We start from the raw sequence: 20,333 nt of genomic DNA, 5'->3' as shown, positions 1-20,333 counted from the left end.
TTACAGGCGTGAGCCACCACACCCGACCACAGAGTTAAATCTTAACTGAAGTTTTTCCTTTTGATGGATAAACTTTAGAGGCATGGTTCTGCTTATTAAAGAAATTTGTTAGGGAAGCCACGCTGAAGACCTCCGTGTGACAGGAGGGTTCATGAACAGGGGCCTCATCTGCTCACTCTTCCTGCAGACGGGATAACTTGTTTCATTTCTCCGTTCCCCACCCCTGGCGTTTGGCTCTTTACTGAAAGAATGAAGGATACTTACCTCAACTAGAATTTGGGTTTACCAAAGCAATTTGGGGTTTTGCTTGAATAACTTGATTTTGTTTGCTTTGGTTTTTGAACTTTTTTTTTTGGTATGTGGTTAAATGAATCTCAAAGCTTATTTTGTTGGGAATTTGTATGAGTTACCTAGATTCGTAAAATCGGGTTCTTTGCCCTGGGAGCTATAAATTTAAGATGGTAGTGTAATTACCATTGGCGAAAACCACAGCTGATTCTGTCCAGATGCCTGAATTCTCCAGTCTTCCTCTTCTAAATCCAACAGTCCTTTTTTCTTCTCCCTCTCTCCCTCTGTCCTTAATTCTATTCTGTTTGCTTCTTTTGTTTTCTCTGTTAGTCACTTCTCCCCAAGCACCTGAGCGTCTGTGCTTCCTGACAGAGTTGTGTTAGAGTTAAGGTGGTTGGGTAGAAATTATTGCTGCCAGTGAAACGTCCTGAACAAGTCATCTTGTGGGACTGGCTCAGCCCTAAAGCAGTAGTCTGTCCATTTTGTAGGAAACCACCAATGGTTCCAAAAATCTGAGAATTCAAAACTCTGCATCTTTTTTTGTGGAAAGACCCACACTAGCACAAACGAGCCAGCTCCTCGAACCCCTTAAGAAGCGCACGGCCCCCTTCCAGCTCCCTCTGCCCAGCCACGCTCTGCCACCCCACCCCTGCCCGACAGCCTCCCTGGAGCCTGAGCCTTTGCTCTGCCGTTTCTTTCATCTGCACAGGAATGGCGGCCTCTGAGATGCCCATCTCCCCACTTTGCCTAGGTCGTGTCTTGCACTCTTATCCCATGCTTCATCTCTTCCCTCTGTCAGATGCCATTATCTTACATTAAAGTATGTCTTTTTCCCTCTGTTCTTCCTGACACTAATGTGATCCCATTTGTCCTCAGACACCCCTGAGGCTGAGGTGCTATCATCTACTCCCAGGCCCTCTTGCAGGTATTTCCTGGCCCCACCAGGCCCTCCCTCAGCTGTCCCCTCTCTCCTCCCCTCCCTGCTATCCTCTCTCCGCCTTCTTCCCTCTCACAGGTGGTCCCATTACTCCCTACCTTTCTTTACAAACTCTCCTCCTCCAGGATGTATTTTGTAAAGTCAGCCACAGAAAATATAGCAGCTTTCAGGAAGGACAAATCTTATGGTCTGAATTCAATTGGGTGGGTTGATATCATTGTCTCACATCATGAAATTATTTTAATTGTAAGAATATAGGCCAGGAGCAGTGGCTCACGCCTGTAATCCCAGCACTTTGGGAGGCCAAGGCAGGCGGATCATGAGGTCAGGAGATTGAGACCATCTTGGCTGACGCGGTGAAACCCCATCTCTACTAAAAATACAAAAAATTAGCCGGGCTTAGTAGCGGGCACCTGTAGTCCCAGCTATTCAGGAGGCTGAGGCAGGAGAATGCCGTGAAACCGGGAGGCAGAGCTTGCAGAGAGCCGAGATTGCACCTGGGTGACAGAGCAAGACTCCGTCTAAAAAAAAAAAAAAAAAAAAGAATATAAACCATATCATGTATTTTCTAAGCTATGAATCCGTGCTAGGAAACGTGCTCCAAACCCTGGCTTTTGTTTTAAAACCACTAGTCCCCGAGGAGCCCAGGGCTCAGATGTGGAGGCTTAAGGACGTGTCCACGGGTAGGCCTGGCGCTGCCATGGAGCCTGATACGGGTTTGGCAGCACAAGGCTGGCCCCTTCTCTTCCCAACACACGCCTTAAAGATTGACACAGGATCACAGCCGGCCTCAGCTCAAAGGTCAGCACGCCTAGCACTCATGGGAGCAGCTGTGTGTGTTGCTTCGTAGACTGGGTCCTGCACAGCCATAAATGATCCTCCTGCAACTCAGATGCCTTTGAAGGAAATGCCAGGGGTCCCCTGAAAAGTGCTGCTGCTGCCAGGCAACCAGGTTTCCAGAATTAACGTTTGGGATTAATAACGTGCCCAGCTTATCAGCCAGGCCCTTTGTTCCCCTACAGTTCCATGGGAGCTTTTCAACAACTGCTTCTGAAAGTGATCTCTCCCGGTTGATGCTTTTAATACTCACTACAAAATCTGATCTGCTTATGAAAATATTTGAAGTGAACTGTAGCCTAGAAAAACATTAAACCTAGAAAAGAGTTGGTGAAATTGAGGTAAAAGGACACAAAGCCAATACTAATGAGAACCTCTTAACAACGAGGAATCAGACACACAAATGAAAGGTCCAACATTCTGGGTAGGATCTGAGAGCAGATGCCCAAATTTGGGTTAAATATCGTAGTTATTTCTCATAGGAGAGGCACCATCAAAAAGCAGTATGGGCTGGGTCAGTGGCTCACTGCATCCAGTGAGCCTGTCATCCCAGCGCTTTGGGAGGCCGTGGTGGGAGAATGGCTTGAGCCCGGGAGTTCAAGACCAGCCAGGGCAACATAGCAAGTCCCCCGTCTCGGCAAAAAAATTTTAATAATTAGCTGAGTGTGGCAGCTCATGCCTGTAATCGCAGGGCTTTGGGAGGCTGAAGCAGGAGGATTGCTTAAGGCCAGGAGTTCAAAACCAGCCTGGGTAACACAGCAAGATCTGTCTCTGCCAAAAAAATTAAAAATTAACCGGGTGTGGTGGTGCACACTTGTAATCTCAGCTACTTGGGAGGCTGAGACAGGAGGATCATTTGAGTCCAGGAGTTTAAGGCTGCAGTGAGCCATGATTGTGCTGCTGTACTCCAGCCCGGGCAAGAGTGAGACCCTGTCTCTACAAAAGAAGAAAAGGAAAGCAAAGAAAAAAGCAACATGGTATTATACTCTCTTATAAAGATAATATATGACCTAGCCAATATCTGGTCCTTTTCATTATGTGACTGTAAGGCAGAACTACAACAAAATCTTTTCCCAATATATTGCCTTTCTTATTTTTCTGTGTTCATTCGAGACTTTAATCTCTTGCTTAGTTTTGGCCAAACTTCACCCCAGAACGAGTTCATCCGCAGCACCCTCACTGAAAAGTGACAAGGGCAGTCAGTGTGTAGCACCAGGAGACTTTCCTTTAAATGCATAATCTGGCTGGACACGATGCCTCACGCCTGTAATCCCAGCACTTTGGGAGGCCAAGGCGGGTAGATCACTTGAGGTTAGGAGTTCGAGACCAGCCTGGCTAACATAGTGAAACTCCATCTTTACTAAAAATACAAAAATTAGCCAGAGGGCTCGCTTGAACCCAGGAGGCAGAGGTTGCAGTGAGCCGAGATCAGGCCACCGCACTTCAGCCTTGGCAACAGAGCGGGACTGGCTTCAAAAAATAAATAAATAAAATAAATAAATAACCATCATCCCTGTCACCTCTGTGTTGAGGAAGGCAGAAGCAGTCCCTTAACTGAAGTTAATTGAGTGATTTTTGTCCAGGCTGTAGCGCTCCGTAAAGAAACAATTCACAGAAAATTAAACTCTGGGAGATGTTATGGAAAACATTTGGATTTCTTCCCTTGGTGTCTGCACCTCTGTACTCTATATCTGATGGTTTTTTGTCCTTCGATCTGTAGGTTCCGCTGTGTGGCAGCTGATCGCTTCCTTCCTGAGGCTTCCAATCTCAGGAACGCACTGCATTGTGGGTTCTACTATAGGATTCTCGCTGGTCGCAATCGGTACCAAAGGTGTGCAGTGGATGGAGCTTGTCAAGATTGGTAATTGGCATTTTCTTTTACCTATAAGAAGGAAAGTTTACATTTTCTAGAATAAGTTTTATTACAAGTTATTTTTTATTTTTTATTTTTTGACCCAGAGTGTCACTCTGTTGCCAGGCTGGAGTGCAGTGGCGCAATCTCGGCTCACTGCAACCTCCACCTCCCGGGTTCAAGCCATTCTCCTGCCTCAACCTCCCGAGTACCTGGGACTACAGGCGCACGCCACCATGCCTGCTAATTTTTGTATTTTTAGTAGAGACGAGGTTTCACCATGTTGGCCTGGATGATCTTAATCTCTTGACCTCATGATCGGCCGGCCTTAGCCTCCCAAAGAGCTGGGATTACAGGCATGAGACACCACGCCCAGCCACAAGTTAATTTTATATCTTTTTCTTCAAATGTTAAGATTTAAAAGACCTAGATGGGCCAGACGCGGTGGCTCACGCCTATAATCCCAGCACTTTGGGAGGTCAAGGCAGGCAGATCACCTGAGGTCAGGAGTTCAAGACCAGCCTGGCCAACATGGTTCAACCCCTTCTCTACAAAAATACAAAAATTAGCCAGGCATGATGGTAGGTGCCTGTAATCCCAGCTACTCGGGAGGCTGAGGCAGGAGAATCACTTCAACCTGGGAGGTAGAGTTTGCAGTGAGCCGGGATTGAGTCACTGCACTCCAGCCTGGGAAACAAAGCAAAAAAAAGACGTAGATGGTATGAGTAATGCATTTTCCCTTAAAAATTCCTGTTTTTTGTTTTGTTGTTTTGTTTTGTAGAGATGGAGTCTCGCTCTGTCACCCAGGCTGGAGTGCTAGAGTGCAGTGGCGCAATCTCGGCTCACTGCATCCTCTGCCTCCTGAGTTCAAGCAGTTCTCCTGCCTCAGCCTCCCGAGTAGCTAGGATTACAGGCACATGCCACCATGCCCAGCTAATTTCTTTTGTATTTTAGTACAGACGGGGTTTCACCATGTTGCCCAGGCTGGTCTTGAACTCCTGAGCTCAGGCAATCCGCCTGCCTCAGCCTGCAAAAGTGCCAGGATTACAGGCGTGAGCCACCGTGCCTGGCCAAAGTTCCTGTTAATAGAGATAGTGAACTATTATGTGCTAGACAGTTGTTTAACTCTATTCTTTTGAAATGTTACCTTGTCATCCAGCTTTGGAAATCACCCTCTGTTATTCCCAGGCAGGTAAGAAATGTATTAGACTGAAGTCAGTCTGTAGGTTAGAGAAAGACTGAGCACAAGTGAGGAAGATGCCTGGAATCCAGGAGTTCATAGTCTTGGGGAAGCCTCAGAGTGAGCCACGTGTTATGTCCCTGCATTCAACAGATCATCCAGGCCAGGCACAGTGGCTCAGGCCTATAATTCCAACACTTTGGGAGGCCAAGGCAGGAGGATTGCTTTAGCCCAGGAGTTCAAGACCAGCCTGAGCAACATAGCAAGACCCCATCTTTACAAAAAAAAATAAAATAAAGAAAATTAGCCTGGTGTGATGGTGTGCACTTGTAGTCCCAGCTACTCAGGAGGCTGAGGTGGGAGGATCACTTGTGCCTCGGAGGTTGAGGCTGCAGTGAGCCATGATTATGCCACTGCACTCCAGCCCCTGGGTGACAGAGCAAGACTCTGTCTTAAAAAAAAAAAAAAAAAAAAAAAGGTCATCCAGCCTGCCCTTTGGGAAGAAACACTCTGCCAAGTGTCCTCTCTACCCTGTAAGCCTGCCCAGCAGGGACCAAAATGTAAGCCTGCACCCATTCTCAGGTGTCTAATAAGTTAATGCCTGGCTCTGCTTTTAGCAAGAGGTAAATCCATTCACCTCCACAAATACCAACCCACCCATCGTGAACGATACTCTTTCACTCCATTTCCATATTCTGGGTTACTCAATTTTTTACAAGAATCATGATGGCCTTAGGAGTCCTGGGTCAAACGGGATCCCTGAGCTGCCAGGCAGCGGCAGAAACCACAAGGAAACCCACCTTCCATCCCAGGCTTCTAGAACAGTGGTTCTCAACTCCGGCTGTACTTTAGAACGACCCGGGGAAGCGATTTAAAAATACCAATGCCCGTACCCCATTTCCAACCTTTTAAATAAGAATTCTGGGGGTCCAGCCAGGGCCAAACGAGTGTTTGAAAACGCCCCAGATGGTTCCACTATACAGCCAGAGGCGGGAACTACTTGGCTAGAGGCTAAAAGTTTCAGAGTTCCAGCAGTTAGATGGCAGGAATGAAAGTACCCGGCTGGCCTTGGCAAAGGAAATGGAAGTTGGCCCAGCTTTTAAATAACCCTTACTGTTGGAAGAGCGACCGAGTCTCCATATGTGTTGATAAGAAGGGCAGGCAGAAGGACTCCGTGGGAGGCAGGACTCAGAATGCTGTCTTCTGAGGCCCGAGCTCGGGGCAGGGGTTTCTTGACCCTGCATTGGCAGTGTGGTCAGTGGTGTGTAACTGTGTATTGATGTCTGAGTGTGGCCACAAATGTGTGAAGGTCACCTCTGCCAAGTCACACGGCTGTTAGGTTCTGAAGTAAAAGTAAATAATTCTGGAAATACTTATGAATGTATGTAATACATTTTGCTTATCGTTGTGTTCTACGAATAGGACCATAATTATGAATGAATTTTAACATTCATTAGATTTTTTTTTTTAATTATTCAGTTGCTTCTTGGTTTATATCTCCACTGTTGTCTGGTTTCATGTCTGGCCTGCTGTTTGTACTCATCAGAATTTTCATCTTAAAAAAGGTAAGTGGGGCTGCTACTTTTAATTAAATCTTAAGAACTAATTTTGGCTCTACTCAGTAGAAATTAATAACGAGAGGGGTTAGAGGAATAATTGTATTCATACATTGTTGAGGCACAGCACCCTGCAGTTAGCATCAGATGTTATTATAAATAGCCAGAAAGAGCCAAGGTAAATCACTCAGAGATTCCCCCAGAAACAAGCACTGCAAATAGTGTTTCTTGGCTCTGTACTTTAGTTCATTAATCAGCACTCCCAGGAGTTGTGCTGAGACCTCAAAAAGAAAAGGTAATTATTTCCTGAATGTTAAGCAGAATAGAATGAGATAGTGTTAAGATTTTGAAACTGTCATTAAAAAACAGCTGGAGAATTTCCTTACCTAAATGTGAAGGTGTTTTCCTTTTTTTTTTTTTTTTTTTTTTTAATGGAGAGAGCAAGCTTGAAACACTGACTCAATTTGAGAAAAGGATAAAAAGAAGGAAATATACCTATTGGGTACATCTTGTCTGGAAAAAAAATTAGTGCTTACTAAGATCAGTGTTCTAGACACGAAACGTGGCTATCTTCTTTTGTTTGGCAGTCACGGGGTTGCTGCAGTGTTTGATAAACATCGAGTGCACGCTTCCTCTGCAGGCAGGGACGTACCCTCCAGGCTGTACCTTGCTTGGAAGCTAGCACAACCCTTTTCTTGCAGCCTTGCTTGGCCGTCTGTTGAAGGGTCCATTCTCTCGGAGAGCACCAACTTGCCCTCCCCGTTTCTCACCCTTCCTTCTCCTGGGACCAGGCACACTCATATTCACATCTTAGAAGGCACACCCCTCTCTAGCCTGCCAGCCTTCACCCCTCCCCTCCTGTCTCTGGAATCCATGCTCACCTGGCAAGCCCTACTCAGCCCTTAGGTGTCACTTCCTAGGAAGCTGCTCCTCTCCTCCTCTCCCCCAGATTCGCCTGGTCCCCTCTCTTTTGAGCTCTGACCACAGTCCACCTTGCCATCACGGCACTTAGCATGTCATATGGTGCTGCATTTCTTGCTTAGTTGCCTGTTCACTATTTGACTGTAAGATCTGTGAGAGCAGAAACCATGACTGCCCTGGCCACTTCTGTATTCTAGGGCCCAGCACTGTGCTTAGCACTTACAAGACACTTGGTAAATATTTAGGAGGAGGGAATAACAGATGCTTGGATGAGTGGCAGATGATGGAGGGATGGATAGATGGAAAGGAGGGAGGGAGAGAGAGAAAGGAAGTGGAGGGAAGAAAGGAGACAGGTCAAACAAGAAGTCGGTCAATGAGTTTCAAGAATAAGTTATTTTAGGCCAGGCGCGGTGGATCACTTGAGGTCAGGAGTTCGAGACCAGCCTGGCAAACATAGCAAAACCCCATCTCTACTAAAAATACAAAAAGTTAGCCCAGCGTGGTGGCGCATGCCTGTAGTCACAGCTACTTTGGAGGCGGAGGCACGAGAATCGCTTGAACGCTGGAGGCAGAGGTTGCAGTGAGCCAAGATTGCACCACTGCACTCCAGCCTGGGCGACAGAGTGGGTCTCCGTCTAAAAAAAAAAGATATTAGAAAAAACATACGGTGATTTAATTGAAAACATAGACTCGGGGCTGTCCACCTGCAGAAGTTATTGGTTGGGAATCTCTCTTTAGCAACTCTTATCCCTAAGAAAACAATGCTGTGGAAACCAGAGGTCATAGGTGTTGAGCCTCCCAGCATTTTGTTTTCAGTTCATCCTGGGTTCTTTTCACATGATACATCACAGATGATCATAACTGGCTGTGTCACTCATGCCAGGCTCCAGCCCATTAATCTTGGTGTTTGCCACATGGCAGCCTCCCCTGCCTGGTCTGGTGTGACACTCCCACACTTGAGTCTCATTCTGCCCTGCTCTTGCTGCATCACGCCTCACTGCATTCAACTCGAGCCTCTTGACAAGTGTTCTTGGCTCCTTGAGACATTCCAGAACAGCTCCTTGATGGGCTGTACTGTTCTGCAAACATACTTGACTTCCAGGCGCGTTTGCATTTGGCAGTAGCAGTCTTTGAGATGCTTATCCATACTTCTGCTGCTCTCATCGATTTTTAGACCTAATTTTCCTTTTATCATGGCAGATAGCATGTTCATGTGAATGTGGCCTTCGTGGTTATTAGAAGTTGGTCCCTTTTTGAATTATTTGAGCCACATCTGTGTGCCAGTGTTACATTGATGGGAGTTCCTGGCCCATATTTTTACTTCAAAATTCTCTGTAGATCTGCTAAAAACTCTAAATGCCTGATATTCTCTCAGATGTTATTTAACGAAAACATGTGCAGTACCATTCTTGTTGAACTTACTAGATTTAGGGAGTGTTGTAGCAGAAGCCTAAAGTAGTTAATAAATGTCGAATGGCAAATAAATTATTCAACAAGGAACCGCAGTTCTTTTTAACTTCTAATAGTTGAAGGTTAAATACTATACCTTGTGAAAAGATTCAGAAATTCATAGCACATGGTAACATAGCTAAGATGCATTGTGTAATAGAATGTTATAAAATCTCATGGTAATGCAGTGATGCTGAAGTCATCTGACTCTCTTAGAGGATGCCTGGAGGTTGGAATCTCAAATTATTTGTTGAATGTAGCCAGTTAGGGCCAAACCTGGACTTGGCTGTAGTGAGGCTACGGGTTTTGAGGAAGGAGATGCTGAGCTCTGGGTTTTGGTCCTCCGGAACCGGCTTGACCCAACAGTTCTTTTCTGTTTCCAAGTCTGACATCAGCTCATGTGATTCCAGGGCTTTAATGTGTCTGCTGGCCACAACAGTGGGCTCTTTGACATTGCATTTGTGTGGGAGAGATGGCCCCAGCCAATGCCATTTCTGTAGAAGTGGAGCAGATCACAGGCAGTGACAACACCCATCCATTTGGCCACACTGGGGTTTGGGAAGAGTTTCTTGTAACAGGATTTTGTATCATTTTGTCTGTGTTGGCTCCAAATGCTGCTGGGATCCTGACCTCCCACTCTGTCTCCTTGTCCCACAGGAAGACCCTGTTCCCAATGGCCTCCGGGCACTCCCAGTATTCTATGCTGCTACCATAGCAATCAATGTCTTTTCCATCATGTACACAGGAGCGCCAGGTAAGGATCCCTTGGAAGCATACTCCAGGGGCAAAGTACATTGTATGCTAACAGTATCGGTTTATTTGGTGCTGGTATTGTTGGCTGACAGTAAAAAGCATTACTCATGGTCATTATGGAATAGGTGCTGGAGTTGTTGGCTGATAGTAAAATGCATTACTCATGGTCATTATAGAATAGTAAAAAGAGTGGTAAATGCATTTATTTGTCTTAATTAAATACCCAAGCGATATGTAGAGTACAAAGGCAGCAGACTTTCAAGTTAGAAAAAAAAATTAAATCCCCACTCTGCCGTTTACGCAGCTGTGTTGCCACCATAGCTCTGAGCCTCAGAATGTGATCTAATCCCACGTGCCTACAGGGTTGTGCAGGGGTCAGGAGACAGTGTGGAACACCTGGGGCCATGCCTGGCACCCAGTGAGTGGGACAGTCAGCAATGCCCAGCGGAGCTCTAAAGCCGTTCACAGCACAGAGTACAGACCCCTGGAAATATCAGGCCAGTTAATCCAGAGACTAGAAGCCATGCTTTGTTTTTTTAGATACTGAAGCCAACGATGATTTTCTTTGCTGAATTACTCCTTTCCTTGTCATTCTCATGGATTTTGTTGTTGTTTTTTATGTTTTGTTTTTTTTTTTTTTGAGACAGAGTCTCACTCTGTCACCCAGGCTGGAGTGCAATGGCACGATCTTGGAAAACTGCAACCTCCGCCTCCCAGGTTCAAGCGATTCTCCTGCCTTAGCCTCCTTAGTAGCTGGGATTACAGGCGCACACTACAGGGTTTCACTATGTTGGCCAGGCTGGTCTCGAACTCCTGACCTTGTGATCCGCCCGCCTCGACCTCCTAAAGTGCTGGGATTACAGGCGTGAGCCACTGCGCCTGGCTGCTTTTGTTCTTTTGTATAAAGTTTCAGAAGTTTTTTATGGAGGGGATTAAAAATTATTTCTTTATTTTATTTTTGAGACAGAGGCTCTCTCTGTCGCCCAGGCTGGAGTGCAGTGGTGCTATCTTGGCTCACTGCAAGCTCTGCCTCCCGGGTTCATGCCATTCTCCTGCCTCAGCCTCCCGAGTAGCTGGGACTACAGGCGCCCGCCTCCTCGCCCGGCTAATTTTTTTGTATTTTTAGTAGAGACGGGGGTTTCACCATGTTAGCCAGCATGGTCTCGATCTCCTGACCTCATGATCCGCCCACCTTGGCCTCCCAAAGTGCTGGGATTATAGGCGTGAGCCACTGCACCCAGCCCCAACCTTAACAAATTCTTTCTCTTCTCTTAACTCTCTTTAAAATGTCTTCTGGTATATTTGGGAACCTGGAGTGCGTGCGCGCTCTCTCTCTCTATACACACATATATATATATATACACATATATATATATACACACACACACATATATATATATATATATATATTTTTTTTTTTTTTTTTTTTTTCAGATGGAATCTTGCTCTGTCTCCTAGGCTGGAGTGCAGTAGTGTGATCTCAGCTCACTAGCTCACTGCAAGCTCCATCTCCTGGGTTCAGGGATTCTCCTGCCTTAGCCTCCCAAGTGGCTGGGACTACAGACGCACGCCACCACACCTGGCTAATTTTTAATTTTTAGTAGAGACAGGGTTTCACCATGTTGGCCAAGCTAGTCTCAAACCCCTGACCTCAGGTGATCCACCCACCTCGGCCTCCCAAAGTGCTGGGATTATAGGCGTGAGCCACCACGCCCAGCTATTTTTGTATATATTTAATATACTAGTTAGTGTGAAGAAGCAGCCACCTCCTTAATTAGGAATATAAAAAATTTGGGCTGCTCATGGTGGTTAACACCTGTAATCCCAGCACTTAAGAAGGTTGAGGAGGAGCATCACTTGAGGCCTGGTGTTCAAGACCAGCCTTGGCAACATAGCAAGACCCCATCTCTACCAAAATAACAATAATAATAATAATAATAATAATAATAATTGTAAAATCTGTATAAAGGAGTAAAGGCTGTCGTGAACTATGATCGTGGCCCTGCACTCAAGCCAGATGACAAAGCGAGGCCCTGTCTCAAAAAAAAAAAAAAAAAAATCTGTGTAAGGATCTTGAAGTTCATTATTCCCTCAAACCACGAGCAGTATTTATTCCCAGTCCTGAAGTTAGTGTTAGGTTCTGTAGTTGGGTGGCTGTTCTGTCAGGAATGGGACATCGCCTCCCCTCCCTAAGTCTTATTCCTGATTATAAAGTAAGGCCAGGAGTAGCATCTCCGTTCAAGGGACACTATAGTCCCTGAGATAATGCAGGTGGGGTACCTGGCACAGTGCCCGGCACATAATCAATGCTTCATACAGTCATTGGTCCCTCCTTCTCCTCAGAGATTGGCTCTAGGACCTCCATAGATACCAAAATTCGGCCAGGCGCGGTGGCTCACGCCTGTAATCTCAGCACTTCAGGAGGCCGAGACGGGCGGATCATGACGTCAGGAGATCGAGACCATCCTTGCTAACATGGTGAAACCCTGTTTCTACTAAAACTAAAAAAATTTGCCCAGCGTGGTGGCAGGCACCTGTAGTCCCAGCTACTCGGGAGGCTGAGGCAGGAGAATGGCATGAACCTGGGAGGGGAAGCTTGCAGTGACCTGAGATCGCACCACTGCACTCCAGCCTGGGAGACAGAGCGAGACTCTGTCTCAAAAACAAACAAACAAAAAGATACCAAAATCCATGGATACTCAAGTCCCTTAAGTTGGCCGCCAGTATCTGCTGAACCACGGACGGAGAAGGCCAACCGTGCCTGTTAGAGGCTGTTTTGTTACCATCGGTCATAATTAACCTAACCCAGTCTTTTGGCCTTAACTTGCCAGAAACTCCTGAGTCATCCTGTCCTTCTGTTTTTCCACACATCTTTGTATGGAAAAATTTTTACTTGAAGTTTCTCAAGGGGCTTGCCTAGAAGAGAAGAAGATCATGGCTCGGAAGGTCCCACCATTTTGTTCCTCCAGTGAGTCAAAAAAGGACTTTGCTAATATTTTGATTCCAGGGGAACGTTTCTAGAATGTCCAGTGAGTGAGTCAAAATCTTATTTTTATGTAAGCCTTGAAGGTCTTTTGCCCTTCAACGTAGACTTTCATTACATACTGTTTCCTCATACTGGGTATCTCTGCGAGTCCAGCTGTGTCATCAATAGCCATGGTGTCCTAGTTCGTGTTTTTGGTGTTTTGTTTTGATTTCCTCTGCTTCTCTAAATTATTGTGAAGTTGGTTATTTCTTAGGCTTAGTTTGATTTGTGTTACTTTACATTTGATATGACTTTTCTCAAAAGTCATTCTTATACTTCAAAGACTAAGTTCGCACTTTAAAAAAATTGTCTTTGCATTTTTGTTCTTAAAAAAATGACTTGCAAGGACTAAAAAATAACTTTAGGAAATAAAATGCTTACTTGGGTTGGATACAAGCCTAAGCTTCATTTTTAATGAAAAAGTCTTCAGTTGTGTGGGGCCTGGTTTTTGTTCAGTGTTTAAACAGTGAATGCTAAAGTCCATGGCATGCCCATTTGAACAGTCAAAGCAGGTCACCCAGTTAAGCCTCTGGTAGGCATCTTCTAAGGCAATGTGTGGTCCCTGGCCAGCATACAGGAACTTGTCAAGATGCAGATTCCAAGGCCCAGCCCTGGACCCACTGAATGCAGCCCAGTGACCTGTGGTTTAATAGCGGAGCCTCAGTGATTTGGAAGCACGTTACAGTTTGAGAACCGCTGCTCTAAGCACGTCTCTTACCAGAAACATGGCTTCCTCATTACCGTTCTAATGTAATGGGTACTCCCAAAAGTTCTAACCCTAACCCAACCTTTGCTCACTCTTTTCCACCAGCAAAGGAATTCCCAACTTAACCAGGTCTGGTTCCTGACTTCCCCAGAGCATGTCTGTACCTGAGACATGCCTGCCCCTGCCTCTGCGGCCTCCTCCCCCTCCTCCTCCTCTTCATCTCTTCCTCCTCCTCCTTATCTCTTCCTCCTCCTCCATATCTCTTCCTCCTCCTCCATCTCTTCTCTTCCCTGTCCTCCTCCTCTTCTTCCTGTTTCTCCTCCTCTTCTTCCTGTTTCTCCTCCTCCTTTGCCCCCTCTTTCTCCTCCTCATCTCCCTCCTCTGGTTTCTCCTCTTCCTTCTCATCTTCCTCCTCCTTCTCTTCTTCCATCTCTTCCTCCTCCCCCTGTTCCTCCTCCAGCTGCAGCTGTTTCTGATCCAGTTTCTAGGAAACCAGGACATCAGAAACCTCTCAGGCCACCAGTTGGCTTTGTGAGAAGGAGCCCTGCACTCAGAGGGCCTTTTTCTTCCATGCTGTGATTGTGAAGTGCAGGCTGTGGAGAAGCCAGAAATTGCCGTTACAGTGATTCCTGGTCTTGGACTGGGGAAGCCCTGGGGTGGGAAGAGTCTCCAATTATCACCAAGAGCTGGATTCAAAACAGGGTCATTTAAATTAACCTCGTTTTCAAAATTATTACAAATGTACCCTGGTTTGAAAAAGTTGGTACCAGCCAGGCTCAGTGGCTCACACCTGTAATCCCAGCACTTATGGGAGGCAGAGGCAGGCAGATCACCTGAGGTCAGGAGTTACAGACCAGCCTAGCCAACATGGAGAAACTCTGTCTCTACTAAAAATACAAAAATTAGCTGGGTGTGGTGGTGAGTTCCTGTAATCCCAGCTACTTGGGAGGCTGAGGCAGGAGAATTGCTTGAACCTGGGAGGCAGAGGCTGCAGTGAGTGGAGATTTAGCCACTGCATTCCAGCCTGGGCAACAGAGCGAGACTCCATCTCAAAAAAAAAAAAAAAAAAAAAGAGGCCAGGCACGGTGGCTCATGCCTGTAATCCCAGCACTTCTGGGGAGCTGAGGCGGGTGGATCACCTGAGGTCAGGAGTTCGAGACCAGGTTGGCCAACATGGTGAAACCCCATCTCTACTAAAAATACAAAAATTAGCTGGGCATAGTGGCATGTGCCTGTAATCCCAGCTACTTGGGAGGCTGAGGCAGGAGAATCGCTTGAACCTGGGAGGTGGAGGTTGTAGTGAGCCGAGATGGCACCACTTTACTCCAGCCTGGGCAATACAGTAAGACTCTGTCTCAAAAAAGAAAGAAAGAAGGGCCGGGCGCGGTGGCTCACGCTTGTAATCCCAGCACTTTGGGAGGCCAAGGCGGGCGGATCACGAGGTCAGGAGATCAAGACCATGGTGAAACCCCGTCTCTACTAAAAATACAAAAAAATTAGCCGGGTGTGGTGGCAGGCGCCTGTAGTCCCAGATACTCGGAGAGGCTGAGGCAGGAGAATGGTGTGAACCCGGGAGGCAGAGCTTGCAGTGAGCCGAGATTGCGCCACTGCAATCCAGCCTGGGCGACAGAGCGAGACTCTATCTCAAAAGAAAAAAAAAAAAAGAAAGAAAAGAAAGAAAGAGAAAGAAAGAAAGAAGAAAGAAAGAAGGAAGGAAGGGAGAGAGAGAGGAAAGAAGGAAAGAAAGGAAAGAGAAAGAGAGAGAGAAAGAAAGAAAGAAAGAGAAGGAAGGAAGGGAGAGAGAGAGAAAATAAAGGAAGAAATAAAGAGAAAAATACTTGGTACCATGTGCAAAAAAATATATATATTTTTTACTTATAGAGCAAATTAGGAAATCACATTTTTTTAAATTTTATTTTCTCAACTAAGTTGTTTCAGAATTCCCATTACATAGGTAGCCCCTCTAATGCTTTGAACATATTGATGTAGAGCAAAAGACAAAGCTCAATTTATAAGGCAAGATATTAGAGCAATTCTGCAAAGGAGATAATCTCTGTGTATGTGCGTGTGTGTGCACACATGAGTGTGAATGTTTACTATGAGAAGATATCTGCAGCATATTGTTATGTGACAAACAAAAGCATAGAATAGTATATAGTGGAATTCTGCTTCTGTTTAATAAAAGGAAAAAAGAAAAATAAATGTTCGACATGGTGTCCGTGCCTACCTAGAAAATGCCTGGAAACATACACACCAAATAGTTCTTACTGTCTCCCTGGGAAGTAAGTTGAAGAAGGGAGGATGATGAGGAAGGTTCATATTTGTACATCATACAGTTTTGTAGGTACTGCTGATAGTTTTACGATGAGCATGGATTATTTATATAATGAAGACAAAGAATCTGCATTGAGTCAATAAGAAGAAAGGTTGTAGGGAGGAGATGATGGGTCATGATATATGGAAACTGATATGGACTAAAGCCTTATTGGTCTCATGTAAGTTTTATTTGTTTATAGATCCTTAGTCATGAGTGTTAGATGTGAAAAACAAGAAGTACAACAAGACAATAACAATGGAGGCTGAGCTTGTATAAAAAGTTCTATGTATTTCTCCCTAAATGGCTTGAATATTCGTCTAATCTTTTGGGAATTTGGAATAGAATTGTAAAGATGCTTGAGGTTAGAGCTAAATCACTATTCATCGTATCTTTGCTGCTCCGCAAATGAAAGGCGCTTGACACCAAAGGCCATTTAGTGGCTAGAGCCGAGAACAGAGACCCAGAGCTCCTTGCGCTGGTTCCTGGCAGCTACTTTTGGCTGAGTGAACACGAGCCACTGAGGCTGTGCCCCAGTATGTCCATCCTCAGGGGGAAATGACGGCCGTGTCTTACTGCCTGATGTAGCCATAATTGTTTGGAAACAATTTGAGATCCGTACCAGAAAGACAATTTAATAGAAAGTATTTTTATCAAAAATGTTGTTGTGTAGAAGCCAGTCTTGAGTTTTTAGGAGAAAAACCATTTGCCTTGGGTGTGCATTGATTCATGCGCTGTCCTGTGCTGAATCTTTGTATTGAATTGTTTTTTATCCACGAAACTGGATTTTATATACTTAGTACAATTTGGAGCTGTGTAACACAGATAACTGTCAGTTTACTTTTTTCACATGCAGGCCTTAAAAGTAAATCCTTGTGCTCGTCTGATTCTCTGCTAAATCATCAAACTGCTGGAATACTTCAGTAAGATCCTTTCCCCATTCTGCTCCCCCTCTCACCTACTGTGAACAGCTTCCCCTGTTTTCCCAGGTTCCTTCTCTCTTCTTCCTCCTCCGTGACATGTTACTCTGTCTCCTCACCACTCCCCTTGGGTGATGCGTTTCTCTCCTGCTTCCCCTGCCGGTTTCTCATGACTGGGAGGTGATTTCAGAGTTTTCTGGCTATTTCCCAGGCCACATCAGTGGTAGAGGCAGGTGTGACGGCAAAGGTGCAAAGGGCAGGTGATATTATCTTAAATCTAAGCACAGCGTGAGAAGTCTTGCCCCTGACCTCAGGTTCACCCTTTTGGTGTTGGTCCTGACACCATCTGGGACCCCATGTGACCCTGCTGGGAGCCTGGTGTGGTCCTAGAAGGAGCCCATCAAGTAGCCCTTCTTGACTTCTCTTCCGGGCCCTGCTCAGCATGAATGGTAAAAATAGGGCCTGATAGCAAAAGTGTCCACTCATTTTTAAAATATGTATCCCAGATTGTTTCTCTCTCCCTGTGGTCTGCAGGGTTTGCCTCTCTTAGATCAGTTTGGCGCAGCAGCACTAAGCCGAAAGTAGCACAATTAGCAATTTTATCATCAGCAAAACCACAGAAGAAGCAGGGAAACCTCTTCAGGAACCATGCTTTGAAGCCATGCGTGGGATCGGTGTTGGCGTCAGTTGTTAGTTTGAGGTTGGTAAAGAGCAGGTACCATTTGAGTTGGCAAGAACCAGCTTTGGCGCAACCTTTGCTGCGTGTATGAACCCCTACATGAAGGTGGACAGCAGACGCCGGGAAGCCTTGGCCCCAGACACAGCCCAGTGCAACCAACCAAGGGGTCGCACAAGCAGCTCTCAGCTTTGGGTGCAGGGGCAGAGCCTGAGTTGGATGGGGCCTGCTGGTGTCAGTGCAGCCGTGTGGCAGAGCTGAGTCCATAGCCTTCTGATGTAGTCAGGGGGATGGGAGCTGAGCAGTTAAGTGCCTGTCCTCCCCCAGTGACCTTAGCTATCATTGAGCTAGGTGATTCTGGATTTTTGTTTTTAATACTTATATACATTAATTCTGACTATATATAGTATTAACTACCTGTTCCATTAATACTGTCTCTTACAATTATAAAAAAATTTTTTTTTTCTTCTGAGATAGAATCTCGCTCTGTCGCCGAGGCTGGAGTGCAGTGGCGCGATCTTGGCTCACTGCAACCCCACCTCCCAGGTTCATGCCATTCTCCTGCCTCAGCCTCTGGAGTAGCTGGGACTACAGGTGCCCACCACCACGCCCGGCTAATTTTTTTAATTTTTAGTAGAGACGGGGTTTCACCGTGTTAGCCAGGATGATCTCGATCTCCTGACCTTGTGATCCGCCCACCTCAGCCTCCCAAAGTGCATGAGCCACCGCACCCAGCCCAAATGTATGTTAATAGTATGTTAATTTTTTTTTTTCTTAAGGCAGGATCTCACTCTGTTGCCCAGGCAGGAGTTCAATGGCGCCATCATAGCTCACTGCAGCCTCAAACTCCTGGGCTCAAGAAATCTTCCCACCTCAGCCTCCCAAATAGTTGGGACTACAGACGTGCACCACTACCCGCAGCTAATCTTTTTATTTTTATTTTGTAGAGACAGGGACTCACTATGTTGCTCAGGATGGTCTTGAACTCCGGGCTTCAAGTGATCCTCTCACCTCAGCTTCCCAAAGTGCTGGGATTACAGGCATGAGGCACCCTGCCCAGCCTAATAGTACCTCAGTTGAGTAACTTTGTGCTGCTTTGTATGTATAAAAATGGTTAACAATAAAACAAAGACTGCAAATTTATTTAAGAGCAAAGTGTTAAATAGTTAACCCCTTTGAATTAAATTTTTTAACAATTTACAAAAGTGACATTCTTGTATATATTTTTATTTCTTTTTCTTTTTTATATTTTTTTTACTTTTTTAAGTAAATTCTCCCAGATCCTTATCTTATTGTATGTATGTTTTAAGTTACCAATATAAAGGTATGTGTAATAAAAAGTGAAATTCCCACTCCAGTCTCCCATCTCTCCGTAAAGAAATTGGAAACCACTGTATCTTCCCAGAACTTTTTCTGTAAATTCACAGATATAGCGGGAATGTGGAAAGGTGGATGTTTTATTTTTCAAACATAAATTGCATCATGCCATGTGTATATCATACAACTAGCCTGCATTACTCATTGGATCTTGGGCCTCTTTCCTTATCAGTACATATAGACCTGCCTAATTCATAAGACTGTCTACAATAATTATTTCACATTTTCATAATGATGCATATATTAGTTGTTCTACAAATTGTTACTGTTACAAATAATGCTGTGGTGAGTATTCTTGCATATCTACCTGTGAGTTTATGTATGAGCATAAGTGTTTAAGTTGTGCATGTATGAATGTGTGTGAATGTGCCTATTGTCACCATTGACAGCAGATGGACAAAATTCAGGGTGATGAGTGCTGGAGACATGACAGTGCTATGAAAAGATGATGTTCTCAAACCATGCGCACTTCCACCCTTGGATTGGCTAATGTTGTTATTGCTTAGTGTGCATTATGGGATTTGAGTGAAAAGTTTTTCTGCCCTGTAATTCCGTAAGTTGATGCTTCAAAGAAGAGTTAAATTTGAAGGTTAGTGTCCTTTTAAAAAACTCTTATTCCTTGGGCCAGGTGGCTCATGCTTGTAATCCCAGCTCTTTGGGAGGCCAAAGCAGGAACATCCCACGAGGCTAGGAGTTTGAGACCAGCCTAGGCAACATCGCAAGACCTTGTCTCTTAAAAAAATAAAAATAAAAATAAATAACAACAAAAATCCTTTTATTTCTCAACTGATTTCAAAGAAGTTCTGTGTATGTGGTTAGGGCGCATGTGCGTTTAAAGTAGGGCTACTGGCTGCTGAGGAACTAGGAGAGGCGTCAGTTGCGGAGCCAGGCAGTGTCCAGATGGCAGCTTCCTGCCGTAGGTGGGCTGGGCTGGGGTGGGCATCAGGATGGAAGACAGCTGACTCCTTTCTTTTTTGAGATGGAGTTTTACTCTTGTTGCCCAGACTAGAGTGCAATGGCGCGATCTCGGCTCACTGCAACCTCCACCTCCCAAGTTCAAGTGATTCTCCTGCCTCAGCCTCCTGAGTAGGTGTGATTACAGGCACCTGTCACCACACCTGGCTAACTTTTTGTATTTTTAGTGGAGATAGGATTTCACCATGTTGGGCAGGCTGGTGTCGAACTCCTGACCTCAGGTGATCCTCCCACCTCGGCCTCCCAAAGTGCTGGGATTACAGGCGGGAGCCATCGTGCCCGACCTCAGCTGACTCCCTTTTCAGCCACATTTGTGTGTGCAGCCATTTAGATATTGAAATAATATGTAAATGGATTTCATCCCAACTTAAATATGCTGTTTGTGCCCAGTTGTTAGAATTTTATTTATTGGCCGGGCGCAGTGGCTCACGCTTGTAATCCCAGCACTTTGGGAGGCTGAGGCGGGCGGATCATGAGGTCAGGAGATCGAGACCACTGTGAAACCCCGTCTCTACTAAAAATACAAAAAATTAGCCAGGCGTGGTGGCGGGCGCCTGTAGTCCCAGC

General features: G+C 45.5%; 1 protein-coding gene across 7 annotated transcripts in view; it reads left to right on the top strand.

Moving 5' to 3' along the window:
• The window catches only part of SLC20A2 (solute carrier family 20 member 2), a 123,975-nt gene that overhangs the window by 72,277 nt on the left and 31,365 nt on the right, over positions 1-20,333 (top strand). For all 7 annotated transcript variants that reach the window (XM_032143780.2, XM_032143777.2, XM_032143781.2 and 4 more), the window contains 3 exons: positions 3,783-3,923; positions 6,574-6,659; positions 9,678-9,774. In XM_032143780.2, the coding sequence (XP_031999671.1) occupies positions 3,783-3,923; positions 6,574-6,659; positions 9,678-9,774 (324 nt within the window). The remainder of the gene's footprint in view (positions 1-3,782; positions 3,924-6,573; positions 6,660-9,677; positions 9,775-20,333) is intronic.

The sequence above is a fragment of the Hylobates moloch genome, unplaced genomic scaffold (assembly GCF_009828535.3).
Source record: "Hylobates moloch isolate HMO894 unplaced genomic scaffold, HMol_V3 SCAFFOLD_22, whole genome shotgun sequence".
NCBI lineage: Eukaryota > Metazoa > Chordata > Mammalia > Primates > Hylobatidae > Hylobates > Hylobates moloch.
Note: the sequence above shows the minus strand (reverse complement) of the source record. Positions and strands in the feature narration are given on the sequence as shown.